Genomic DNA, 12,987 nt, shown 5'->3' with positions numbered 1-12,987 from the left:
ATCCACTAGCGAAAACGGCATCTCACTTTGCCGAAACATCTCAAGTTCTCAATTGATGATGTAATTGATGATGTAATTGATGATGTAATTGATGATGTAATCGCATAACATCTACCGGTATAAATAGGTGTATTCATTACAGGCACATGCAAGACCAATTTTGGTTGCGTGCTGGACGTCCGAGATTCACTGCGATCTGTGACATCAGGTTAACTGCGTATTGACGTCAAGAACAGTGATGTATACAACGAAATACGCTGTCCCTGACGCTATATCAGCTACCCACCGTGGTTTATGTGGTTATGGTAGAGATCGTGTCGTTCAGTGGATATAAATAACTTGATTTGGGCAATTTCTAAGATTATTCAGTGATCTAAGTGCCCGGTGTATTGAATGCCATAAACTGTGTTAAAAAAATAAAAATATTAAAAATAGAGTCAAAAGGTCACATGTATAAACTTTTTTTTGTAGGCCAGGCTAGAGTTATGCATACCGAGACTATAATAATTATATCATGCGATTTGGAGAAAAAAATGGGTCTGTCCGGGATTTGAACCCGGGACCTCTCGCACCCTAAGCGAGAATCATACCCCTAGACCAACAGACCAACTACAGAAATTAGCTTGCTTCCATCATGCTTGATCAAAGTATGCAAGTAGAATAAAGCAGGCAGGAATGGCAAAGTGCAGCATAGTGCCAGCATGCTCATTAGGTCTTGACAAATTGCAAACTATAATAATACTCACTACATGTACTTGAGCGAATGGAAATAATAGTACTGATACGCAAATTGTCCTGCCACTAATTTTAGTGCAGTTCTGAGTCCACTTTTCGAACCTGGATTTTCTCTGGCGGATATTTCTGCAGTGACCAGCCACTCAGCGTATCTCTGTGATATGGTTGTCCAATAGCCTGAGACTCACAGCGATACAGCCATCCAGTCATACATCAGCCATGTATGTAAACAGCGGCTATGCCTTTCTGCGGTTGAACAGTGATCGTACCCGACCGTCGGGCGTGACCGGGCTTCAGAACCAGAGCGATGTGGTGGGGTCTGCTTCCCGAGTGTCCTGAACGTGTGCATACACACACACACACACACACACACACACACACACACACACACACACACACACACACATACACATACACACACACACACACACACACACACACACACACACACACACACACACACAACGCCAGACAGATGCATGTACAATGAGGCAATGACAAAGTCCGAGAAAGATTGACTTACTTTCACATACATAATACATATACTTCAGTAATACAGTAAGTCATGAACGCGTACTCTACTGCTGTGCGCAATGCTGGATAGGTGGCCACATAAACCAACCGCATTCTACATGATAAAATGGTCATCATGTACCGTGCTGTTCCGAATGAAATCCGATTGTATGAGTAAATACCATGCAAGTGAATACCACGCCAGGCGCTGTGTAGCTCTAGCCTCTTAGAGTCTAGACGTGCGAACACTGGGATGTCCACTGGTGCAGGGACGGTGCAAAGTTGACTGACTTGATCAGATGTCATTCGGAACAGCACGGTACACGATGAGAGAACTACAGTCAACATCGCAAATAACGACTGCGGATATAACGACAATTCGCGAAAAAACAACAGAATGTCCATGCCCAGAGCAAAGTCACATTCAACTGTAATACATATAATGAGACTTCGGGTATAAGGACACTTTTCCGATGCCTGGCCGAGTGTCGTTACAAGCAAAGTTGACTGAACCCCACGGGCAGGGTACATAGCGAAATCAATACCAACAGTACATACCATTAGCAGGTCCTGGTCAGTAAAGTGGAGCAGGCTCAACTCGTCTGTAATGATGTAGGTAGGTGAATATTAGCAAAGGTGTTTGCTCCCCAGACCGGAACTCACGCTTTTCCGCCGACTGGACTTGACACTTGAGCGCGAGCTCCGGTGTGAGGAGCAAATGCTCTTCATGTGTAATCATTCCCGAAGTCGCTACCACTACCTCGTATTGATTTGAATATTACCTTTGGGTATTCTCAGCTGTAGAGTAATGCGTCCATTGCGTTGTTTGTGTGGCAGCCGCTCAGGGTTTGCAGTCTCGGCAGCATTGTTTGTGTGGCTGCCATCCATGGGTTTCCCGCCGGCATCATCAGGTGGATTCCGATCATCACTTGATGATTCTCTGCTGTCACCATCAGCACTGCTTTGATGAAGACCTTTATCTTGCTTAGCTGGGCTGCTAACTATCCTTTCTCCTTTCTTGTTCGCTTCATCTGAATGCGATTCAGCTTTCTTTAGGGCCGGTTTGTTTGTTCCTCCAGCTGGGCGAGTACTGCTTTTGTCTTCGTCGGACCGAGGTGTCCTGTTGTCTACATCAGCTTGAGGCTTGGCTTTGTCGGCATCTTGGTTAGGAATGGGTTTGTCTGCATCTTGGTTAGGCATGGGTTTGTCTACATCAGGTTGAGGCTTGGCTTTGTCGGCATCTTGGTAAGGAATGGGTTTGTCTGCATCTTGGGTAGGCATGGGTTTGTCTACATCAGGTTGAGGCTTGGCTTTGTCTGCATCTTGTTTAAGCAGGGGATTGTCTGCATCTTGGTGAGGCAGAGGTTTGTCTCCATCTTGGTTAGCCATGGGTTTGTCTGCATCTTGGTTAGGAATGGGTTTGTCGACATCAGGGTACTGACTGATTTTGCTTCCATCTGCTGGAGGTTTCTCTTCGCCTCCACCTTGGTACGGTGGTTTGGGTTTCTTTACCTTCAGTGGGGGAGGTGTCATTTCGTCCCCATCTGGATGAGGCTTGGTTTTGTCTCCATTTGACTTTTGTTTGGCCTTGCCTCCGTCTGGCTGAGGTGCAGATGTGTCTGGCTGAGGTCCAGATGTGTCTGGCTGAGGTGCAGATGTGTCTATATCTGGCTGAGGTTTACTTTTATCGCCATCTGGTTGAGGTTTACTTTTATCGCCATCTGGCTGAGGTTTAGATTTGCTTCCATCCGGGTTTTGTCTGGTGTTGTCTTGATCTGGCTGACGTTTCGATGTGTCTTCATGTGGCTGAGGTTTTGATGTGTCCATATCTGAATGAGATCTTGATGTGTCTCCATCTGGCCGAGGTGTGCTTTTGTCGCCATCTGAGTAAGGCTTGGATTTGTCACTATCCGAGTGAGATTTAGATGTGTCTCCATCTGGCTGGGGTTCAGATGTGGCTGTATCAGACTGAGGTTTAGATGTGTCTCCATCTGGCTGAGGTTTGGTTCTGTCTCCATCTCGGTTTTGTTTGGTGTTGTCTCCATCTCGGTGTTGTTTGGTGTTGTCTCCATGTGGTTGTGGTTTTGATGGGTCTTCATGTGGCTGGGGCTTTGATGTGTCAGTATCTGGCTGAGGTTCGGTGTTGTCTCGATCTGGCTGACGTTTGCTTTTGTCTCGATCTGGCTGAGTTGTAGGTGTGTATGGATCTGGCTGACGTTTGCTTTTGTCTTGATCTGGCTGAGTTGAAGGTGTGTATGGATCTGGCTGACGTTTGCTTTTGTCTTGATCTGGCTGAGTGGAAGGTGTGTATGGATCTGGCTGACGTTTGCTTTTGTCTTGATCTGGCTGAGTTGAAGGTGTGTATGGATCTGGCTGACGTTTGCTTTTGTCTTGATCTGGCTGAGTTGAAGGTGTGTATGGATCTGGCTGACGTTTGCTTTTGTCTTGATCTGGCTGAGTGGAAGGTGTGTATGGATCTGGCTGACGTTTGCTTTTGTCTTGATCTGGCTGAGTTGAAGGTGTGTATGGATCTGGCTGACGTTTGCTTTTGTCTTGATCTGGCTGAGTTGAAGGTGTGTATGGATCTGGCTGACGTTTGCTTTTGTCTTGATCTGGCTGAGTTGAAGGTGTGTATGGATCTGGCTGACGTTTGCTTTTGTCTTGATCTGGCTGAGTTGAAGGTGTGTATGGATCTGGCTGACGTTTGCTTTTGTCTTGATCTGGCTGAGTTGAAGGTGTGTATGGATCTGGCTGACGATTGCTTTTGTCTTGATCTGGCTGAGTGGAAGGTGTGTATGGATCTGGCTGACGTTTGCTTTTGTCTTGATCTGGCTGAGTTGAAGGTGTGTATGGATCTGGCTGACGTTTGCTTTTGTCTCGATCTGGCTGAGTTGAAGGTGTGTATGGATCTGGCTGACGTTTGCTTTTGTCTCGATCTGGCTGAGTTGAAGGTGTGTATGGATCTGGCTGACGTTTGCTTTTGTCTTGATCTGGCTGAGTTGAAGGTGTGTATGGATCTGGCTGACGTTTGCTTTTGTCTTGATCTGGCTGAGTGGAAGGTGTGTATGGATCTGGCTGACGTTTGCTTTTGTCTTGATCTGGCTGAGTTGAAGGTGTGTATGGATCTGGCTGGCGTTTGCTTTTGTCTTGATCTGGCTGAGTTGAAGGTGTGTATGGATCTGGCTGACGTTTGCTTTTGTCTTGATCTGGCTGAGTTGAAGGTGTGTATGGATCTGGCTGACGTTTGCTTTTGTCTTGATCTGGCTGAGTTGAAGGTGTGTATGGATCTGGCTGACGTTTGCTTTTGTCTTGATCTGGCTGAGTTGAAGGTGTGTATGGATCTGGCTGACGTTTGCTTTTGTCTCGATCTGGCTGAGTTGAAGGTGTGTATGGATCTGGCTGACGTTTGCTTTTGTCTTGATCTGGCTGAGTTGAAGGTGTGTATGGATCTGGCTGACGTTTGCTTTTGTCTTGATCTGGCTGAGTTGAAGGTGTGTATGGATCTGGCTGACGTTTGCTTTTGTCTTGATCTGGCTGAGTTGAAGGTGTGTATGGATCTGGCTGACGTTTGCTTTTGTCTTGATCTGGCTGAGTTGAAGGTGTGTATGGATCTGGCTGACGTTTGCTTTTGTCTTGATCTGGCTGAGTTGAAGGTGTGTATGGATCTGGCTGACGTTTGCTTTTGTCTTGATCTGGCTGAGTTGAAGGTGTGTATGGATCTGGCTGACGTTTGCTTTTGTCTTGATCTGGCTGAGTTGAAGGTGTGTATGGATCTGGCTGACGTTTGCTTTTGTCTTGATCTGGCTGAGTTGAAGGTGTGTATGGATCTGGCTGACGTTTGCTTTTGTCTTGATCTGGCTGAGTGGAAGGTGTGTATGGATCTGGCTGACGTTTGCTTTTGTCTTGATCTGGCTGAGTTGAAGGTGTGTATGGATCTGGCTGACGTTTGCTTTTGTCTTGATCTGGCTGAGTTGAAGGTGTGTATGGATCCGGCTGACGTTTGCTTTTGTCTTGATCTGGCTGAGTTGAAGGTGTGTATGGATCTGGCTGACGTTTGCTTTTGTCTTGATCTGGCTGAGTTGAAGGTGTGTATGGATCTGGCTGACGTTTGCTTTTGTCTTGATCTGGCTGAGTTGAAGGTGTGTATGGATCTGGCTGACGTTTGCTTTTGTCTTGATCTGGCTGAGTGGAAGGTGTGTATGGATCTGGCTGACGTTTGCTTTTGTCTTGATCTGGCTGAGTTGAAGGTGTGTATGGATCTGGCTGACGTTTGCTTTTGTCTCGATCTGGCTGAGTTGAAGGTGTGTATGGATCTGGCTGACGTTTGCTTTTGTCTCGATCTGGCTGAGTTGAAGGTGTGTATGGATCTGGCTGACGTTTGCTTTTGTCTTGATCTGGCTGAGTTGAAGGTGTGTATGGATCTGGCTGACGTTTGCTTTTGTCTTGATCTGGCTGAGTGGAAGGTGTGTATGGATCTGGCTGACGTTTGCTTTTGTCTTGATCTGGCTGAGTTGAAGGTGTGTATGGATCTGGCTGACGTTTGCTTTTGTCTTGATCTGGCTGAGTTGAAGGTGTGTATGGATCTGGCTGACGTTTGCTTTTGTCTTGATCTGGCTGAGTTGAAGGTGTGTATGGATCTGGCTGACGTTTGCTTTTGTCTCCAATTGGCTGAGGTTTCAATGTATCTGGCTGAGGTTTTGATTTGTTTCCATCTGGATGAGGTTTGCTTTCGTCTCCGTCTGGGTTTTGCTCGGTTTTGTCTCCAACTGGCTGAGGTTTTGATGTCTCTCCATCTGGCTGAGGTTTGGTTTTGATTTCATCTGGCTGAGGTGTTGAGGTGGCTCCGTCTTGGTGTTGTTTGGTTTTGTCTCCATCTGGCTGAGGCTTTGATGTGTCTGTATCTGGCTGAGGGTTAGATGAGTCTCCACCTGGCTGAGGGTTGCGTTTGTCTCCATCTGGATGTTGTTTGGTTTTGTCTCCGTCCGGCTGAGGTTTAGATGTGTCTTCATCTCGCTGAGGCCTTTTAGGTTGTCCGTTGTGATGGGAGAGACTGCCTTGGTCGGTGGTTGAAGGCGATCTTGGATCTGTCCCGTCTTCGCCAGTACCTATTGTTGCTGGAGCCACTTCTAGTGGCTTAGTAGTACCTGTTGATGGCGGAGTGACTTCCAATGGCTTGGTAGTAGCTGTCCCAGTAGGTCGAGTGAGATTAGCTGAGGCGATCTGTAAACAGACAGGTCAATCAAATAAAGTTACTTTAGAACGAGTCAGGTCTCGTCACCTAGGCTACCACCAATTGGCGACTTTCCCACCCAGGGCTTATCAGATATAAAGGCCCCCTCGAGAATGATAATTTTACTACTCTTTGATGACGCAATCAGGACATTGGGTTCATTCAAAGCCTGCTGAATAATTACAACGTGTGATGTTTGGGTAATGGGTGTTTCCGTGTGACCGCCGCAGTGCTCTGCACATATTTTGCCATCGTAAATTCGCAGGGAGGGAGAGGGAGAGGGAGAGAGAGAGAGAGAGAGAGAGAGAGAGAGAGAGAGAGAGAGAGAGAGAGAGAGAGAGAGAGAGGGAGGGAGGGAGGGAGGGGGAGGGGGGGAGGAGGGAAGGAGGGAGGGAGTCTAATTAATAAATGTTGCCAATCAAAGACCAACGCTATAGCCGATACGAATCTGTACATGAAGAATTGACGATGTGTGTAGATCTACTATGCAGTCATGTAGAACGTCGTATAATGCCATTTTTGGCCTCGTAATGCTTTATACTGCTCGTAATGCTCCGGGTGGTGTATAATGCTCGATATAATGCTGGCATTATCCGCCGACACCTAGAGGGAGGGAGGGAGGGAGGGAGAAACTCTAATTGTACTCTATAGTCTGTGCTACAGCGACAGGGAGGGACAGAGAAACAGGATGGAGATCGAGAGCATTGCTCCGTATTAACTTACATGCCCTGTAGTTTCTGGGTTGCCATCAGGTGTTCCCCTGTGTCCTTCCGTTCGGTTTGGGCGTGATGGTGGTGGATTCTTCACTGCAATCGTGCCCACTGGACGTTTTTCAGGATGGCGAGAGCCTTCTTTCTGTATGTGAGCTCCACTGCCAGCTTCGTGAGAGCCACTGTGGCCATGCTTGTGTTTGCTCCCTGTGCCGCGATGCAGTTTCCCTGATGGTGGTGATTGTTGAATAGCCTAAACAGCAGTACATGTACACGCATGCCCGCCTAATCTGATCAGCAAAGAGAAGATAATATCCTCTGCATACAATGATGCATATGAATAGCTGGAAGGCAAAACCCGATAAATCTTTTTTCATCATTTTTCGGGATATGGCCAAAAGGATTCATTTCATTCGCGTACAGGGTCGGTCAAGAACCACCTTTCTGCTTCCGTGGAACGCCACCACCCCATGATCAGGCGTCAGATGCGGCTCAGTCCTAAACGGTGGGGAGGATAGATCAGATCCAACAACCAGACTGTCTATAAAGATGCGGTTAAAGAAAGAACTCCGGTTATTGCAAGTAAATGCCATCGGGGGAGGGGGGGGGGCATGTCTAACGTTTGGAGCAGCCACCTTCTCGTAGGATTACTGCCGAAGCCGCAATATCTCAGCTATTGTTATGGAGTTTTTAAAGAAGAAAAAACACAATACACTTCGCTTACATAGAAAGCCCAGAAACGTCTCATACCTTGTGACATGTATGCGATAGCAGTGCTACACCCACTGCCCAAAGTACCAATATGTCTTTGAGCGATGTGAACAGAGAAAGTAACTGGGTGTCTTGAGATACACACGCCACCAGGAATCCGATTAGACCTCCGACACTGCCTGCGGACACGGTCAGCAAGGATCGCTGCCCGAGCGTCGCAGCGCCTCTGTCTGTAGCGTATAGTGCGCTGGTGAGACCTACACATTACACACGGACACACATACACACATACACACACACACACATACACACACGCACATGCAGACACATACACGTACGCACACACACACACACATGAACATACACATGCACATAGTGACACACACACACACATATGCACGCACACATACACACGCACGCACACGCAATAACTCGCGGCTGGCACTTCATGACAAGTTGTCTCATCATGCATAGTCACCAACTGCATAAAAAAAGTATCGTGTTACGGGGAAAAGGGTAAAATTCTGACAGGCATGCCACTTACATAGAGATGAGAGCGCTTCATTAGTCCCGAAAGGAATGAGAGGGAAAAAAGAAGGAACAGATCATCAATATCAGATTCCGTGAGGAAGACTCAGCAGTCTTGCCGATGCAAAAAACACCCCAAGAGACGACATGACACTCAACTCAAGAGGAAAAAAACGGGAAAATGCATTGGCCGGGAATCGAACCCTGGCCCCCCGCGTGGCAGGCGAGGATTCTACCACTGAACCACCAATGCGCGCACACTCTTGGCATCAAAGATGTGACATAACATAGCACCACTGCACAGTGCACTCTCAATAATACAATAATAATGATGCACTCTCGGTGAGTTTAAACACTAGCGACGTCTGTTCTGAGTCTTCGGACGGGTACGGGGATCCCCCAAGACAATCTGAAGACTCAATGATATCCATTACTAGGAGATTCACGCAAACTACTTCTACACTCAGTTGGGTTGTGCGGAGCCTAGAAGTAGTGGTTATAATTATGTGTTTGCGTGTTTTTCCAAGGATTTTCACCCTCTAATGCAGACATTTGCTCATTACTTTGCGGAGGCCAAACACTTTGATGATAGGAGGGTAAGAAACAGTAGCCTAGCCGTCGACCTCATCATCATTGGTTTAGGTCAAACTGCCAGTGCTCCACATGCGCTCTCTGCCCGACCCGATTGACACCAGCAGTTAAATTCTAAGTCGTTGTTGATACCTAGGCCTGGGCGGATAATGCTAGCATTATAAGTAGCATTATAGTGTGCGATTAGCAACGAGCATTATGCTAGCATTATAACACTACATTTCCACAAAAGTGGCATTATACTCAAATTATGAAAGTTTTGGCCACTACAAAAAATGGACCGTTACATGCCTTGCACATAGAACTGCACAACCTCCATAGGATTGTCCAAACTAAGCCATTTTCCATACATACTATTGCGGTTTTGCTGGCGTTATGGAGCAATAGCAGCATAAAATTAGAATTATGATCATGATTTTCTAGCATGCCGTCTACGTAGAATTACGAAACGTGCACAATACTGCCCAAGCAAGCCATTTTCCATGCTTACTACTGGTGAATTGCTGGCATTACATACATGTAGGAACAGCAGCATGTTGGGCAGACCCGAGGTTCAGTTGTCTGATGATTGCCTAGCGGCATGAAACTCAGAGTTACAACCAACCTGAACGTCCTCCGCTGAGTCTGCTATGTACTAAGCTCTGTCTCTGACATTGAGCACTCTCTGTAGCTCGGGGATCAACGGATTTGATTAGGAACAGCAGCATTATAAGTAGCATTATGATACAGTTTTTCTGGCATTGCCATTAGCATTATCCCGCAAAATAACTAACATTATCCGCCCAGGCCTATTGATACCACTTGTAGTACATGACTGTATTGACTGTTACAGTGTATTGGTAAAACGTATTCCTCCGTACAGCTATTTCGGTCATATCAATCAATCTCTTCAGTGAAGGTTGTAAGAATACCGCGGGCTGAATGTTCAGACTTGGGGCTCCAGCACAGTACTGCGAGTCTGCGAGCAGTCACGCGAACAGCCCGCACGGCATTTACTCCCTGTACTCACGCACCATGGTACCACTGTAGTCTCATAATCTTATGCGACATACATGTAGCTATCTTTGTAGGAGTCACACTGCTGGTGTTACTAATTTTTGACATCTCCATGCCATGGTGCTTTAAAAGCTAACAGTGTCGATAAACACAGTACACTATCCAGCCACGCTTGCAGGAGGGATTTGACTCCCGTGGGGAGGTCGATCGCTGCATGATCGTGGGAGGTCCTCTTAACGATCTTACTACTCCTGGTAGTGTTCTTACTACTCTTAGTAGTGTTATTACTACTCTTAGTAGTGTTCTTACTACTCTTAGTAGTGTTATTACTACTCTTAGTAGTGTTCTTATTACTCTTAGTAGTGTTATTACTACTCTTAGTAGTGTTCTTACTACTCTTAGTAGTGTTCTTACTACTCTTAGTAGTGTTCTTACTACTCTTAGTAGTGTTATTACTACTCTTAGTAGTGTTCTTACTACTCTTAGTAGTGTTATTACTACTCTTAGTAGTGTTCTTACTACTCTTAGTAGTGTTCTTGCCGTTGCGAGTATATGTATTACCGTAGACGTCGTTGCTCTTTACCGTTCTCCCTCCGCTTCCCCTGAATTCCTCGGGTGCCGCTTGAATGGCGTAACATACTTCAGGGAAAGCAGCTGCTTGCGGACAGTGCATCATTAATTATTCACTTTATGTTAATGCTTCTCCTAAGGAAGGACCACGCCCGAGAAATCGGTGAATCTAGGCTGATGTTTGCAGCACAGAACTACAATGCTGACAACTGAAATCCGACCCCTGAGCGGTGCGTTCACATTCTAGCTGTCTCTGTTTCGTAGTTTTACGATCCCGTGTTGGGTCTTTGCGATGTGAGCACACCGCTCAGGGGTCGGATTTCAGTTGCCGGCACAGCACTATGTGTGAATATCTGGACTGAGTCACCCGTGACAGTAATCATGGTAATGTACTAAAAACGTCAGTCCAAACCCTCACACCCTGTCCCTTTCGTGCAAACGTCAGGTCAGTCTCGTTTAACCAAGTTTTCCGGAGTTGCCCATGCTCAGGGCGAAACAGTTCACTGTTTTACACTGAGGAGTGAATATCCCAGGGTCCTCTCGCGTGATCACTTGCATGCAGAGCTGTGCCAGTAATATTCGATCTATTCGTTTCACCTAAATTGTAGGTAATGTGTAGCTACACGACTACACTCATCTCACGTCACAAGTTACTGTATGTGTTGGAACTTGCACGTTCTTGCATCACCTTTACCGCGGTATCTTACACATTCTCGTGGTTTTGCACTAGCGGTTACCCTCAAGCGCAAATCAATGCGCTGATTTTCTTCTTTGTTTGTCAGCTATTATTCGCTGAAAGAGAGTGCTCCTCAGATATTCTATCCATTCAACATTATCCGAATGTCTTCCGTGATGATGAAACATAATAATCATGCCGGTCAGAACCAGCTGCATGAAAGAGTATCTGTATCTGTCCCTGTATTGGAGTCTGTTTGTCGATGGTTTGGTTGCCGTGGTCGGCTGGAAAGCACATGCCGTTGTGGCGAGAATATAAGGTCTCAGAAAACTGCACCGGCCGGGAATCGAACCGGGCCATCTGGCATGGCAAGCCAGGATTCTACTACGGAACCACTGATGCATGCGTTCACGGACACGAACGGACAATGTGAGTTTGTATACCGTATACAGTACAGGTTTCTGTGGTCAATGTATGTGACAGAGAGACTACCGTCAGCGCTCTAGACACATCGACAGGACTGCATGTCCTGGCGACGTGTCTAGGAGATGATTACGTGGAGTATGCTTGGGTTTGCTTCATTAGTACAACGTGTCAATAACTGCATGAAGTACGCCGTCGCGTCAATCGCCATCAGCTATAATGCCCTGTCCATCCGATACTGCAACAAAGATTATTAGCAAGATAACCAAGGAATTCCGAAAGAGTGCGATAGGAAGGTGTATATCTCCACGCGTAGCACAATCGGAGCCTGAGCTGGTGCTGTATGTGCATGTCTCCCATAGTAGCGGTCCACCTTCTAACCTTGTAGCTGGCCGCTTGGTACTCGGTTAACTGTTCGATATGATTTTTGTGTTTCTCAACGTATAGTCGGTCGTAACGCGGACGTGCCAACTTTACTAGAACTTACTTACCCTAGTGGGCAAGTAATGTTAACGAATGACCACACATGTGGAAGATAAACCGTGCTGGATAAGGCTGCTCTTCTGAGTTTCATGCCACTGTGGCAATCTTCAGGCAACCAATGATGTCGGGGTGGCAACCTATTAACCTGAGTGGGCTTGTGTTTGTTTGTATGTGTGTGTGTTTGTTTGTATGTGTGTGTGAAAGCTCTGCATTCTGTGCATTCAGCACTCTTCCATGCAACCGTTGCCCCTTTCCTGATGTACATGTACAAGATGCCAACACGCTCACTATCGTAGCGGTACTCACAGAAGATGAAGAGCAGAATACTGGTCAGCAGAGCCCACATTGTCCAACAGCGGTCTCCCAATGTAGCTGAGCTGATCCCTGGAGCATATGTAGCAGAGTTTGCAAGATTTCGAAGATCTGTCGTTGTCCCGATCGATCCGATCGCATTACCAGAAAGCTCAGCTTTACTCTGCTAAGAAAGCTGTGTCTGAACAAGCTGAATAACCTGAAAGCACATCTTCCTGGTCTGCAACATGGAGGCTTGCATAGTTGTACGTGACACCCAGAGACACAACACTCTATCTTTCCTCTCCTTGTTGTGGTGGAGACTGGCTTCATTAGTCGGAAGAGTAGGCAGCAGCAGTGGTCGCCTGTTCAGTACAGGGCGGAGAGAGCATAATTATGGTGGGGAGTTTGCAAGCATGGCTCCGGAGTCCTGGCTCCCTCAGGATAATTTTGACCGATTGGTCTTGTGTCCCCTGTCGCACAATACTGGCATTACATGTACACGGACTAGATCATACATGTACATGTAC

At 46.7% G+C, this 12,987-nt stretch overlaps 1 protein-coding gene and 2 non-coding genes across 3 annotated transcripts; all 3 read right to left on the bottom strand.

Moving 5' to 3' along the window:
- Positions 1-151: 151 nt before the first annotated feature.
- LOC135829199 (cell surface glycoprotein 1-like) lies at positions 152-12,987 on the bottom strand. The gene is made up of 6 exons (XM_065341606.1): positions 12,473-12,987; positions 7,939-8,156; positions 7,202-7,441; positions 5,841-6,468; positions 2,031-3,590; positions 152-1,070 (listed from the first exon to the last, which is right to left on the bottom strand). Exons 1-6 carry the CDS (start codon positions 12,510-12,512, stop codon positions 949-951), a joined length of 2,808 nt encoding a protein of 935 aa, XP_065197678.1. The 5' UTR covers positions 12,513-12,987; the 3' UTR covers positions 152-948.
- Trnap-agg (transfer RNA proline (anticodon AGG)) lies at positions 536-607 on the bottom strand. Its single transcript has one exon. It is a non-coding gene; the product is annotated as a tRNA-Pro (tRNA).
- On the bottom strand, positions 8,610-8,680 carry Trnag-gcc (transfer RNA glycine (anticodon GCC)). Its single transcript has one exon. It is a non-coding gene; the product is annotated as a tRNA-Gly (tRNA).

The sequence above is a fragment of the Sycon ciliatum genome, chromosome 13 (assembly GCF_964019385.1).
Source record: "Sycon ciliatum chromosome 13, ocSycCili1.1, whole genome shotgun sequence".
NCBI classification, from domain to species: Eukaryota; Metazoa; Porifera; class Calcarea; order Leucosolenida; family Sycettidae; genus Sycon; species Sycon ciliatum.
Note: the sequence above shows the minus strand (reverse complement) of the source record. Positions and strands in the feature narration are given on the sequence as shown.

Coding starts and splice junctions, on each gene's coding strand:
- LOC135829199 (XM_065341606.1), bottom strand. CDS start 12,512: ATGTGGGCTCTGCTGACCAGTATTCTGCTCTTCATCTTCT. Junction 7,442..7,938: donor TATCGCATACATGTCACAAG/GTATGAGACGTT, acceptor ACTGCTGTTTAG/GCTATTCAACAATCACCACC. Junction 1,071..2,030: donor ACAGCTGAGAATACCCAAAG/GTAATATTCAAA, acceptor GCACACGTTCAG/GACACTCGGGAAGCAGACCC.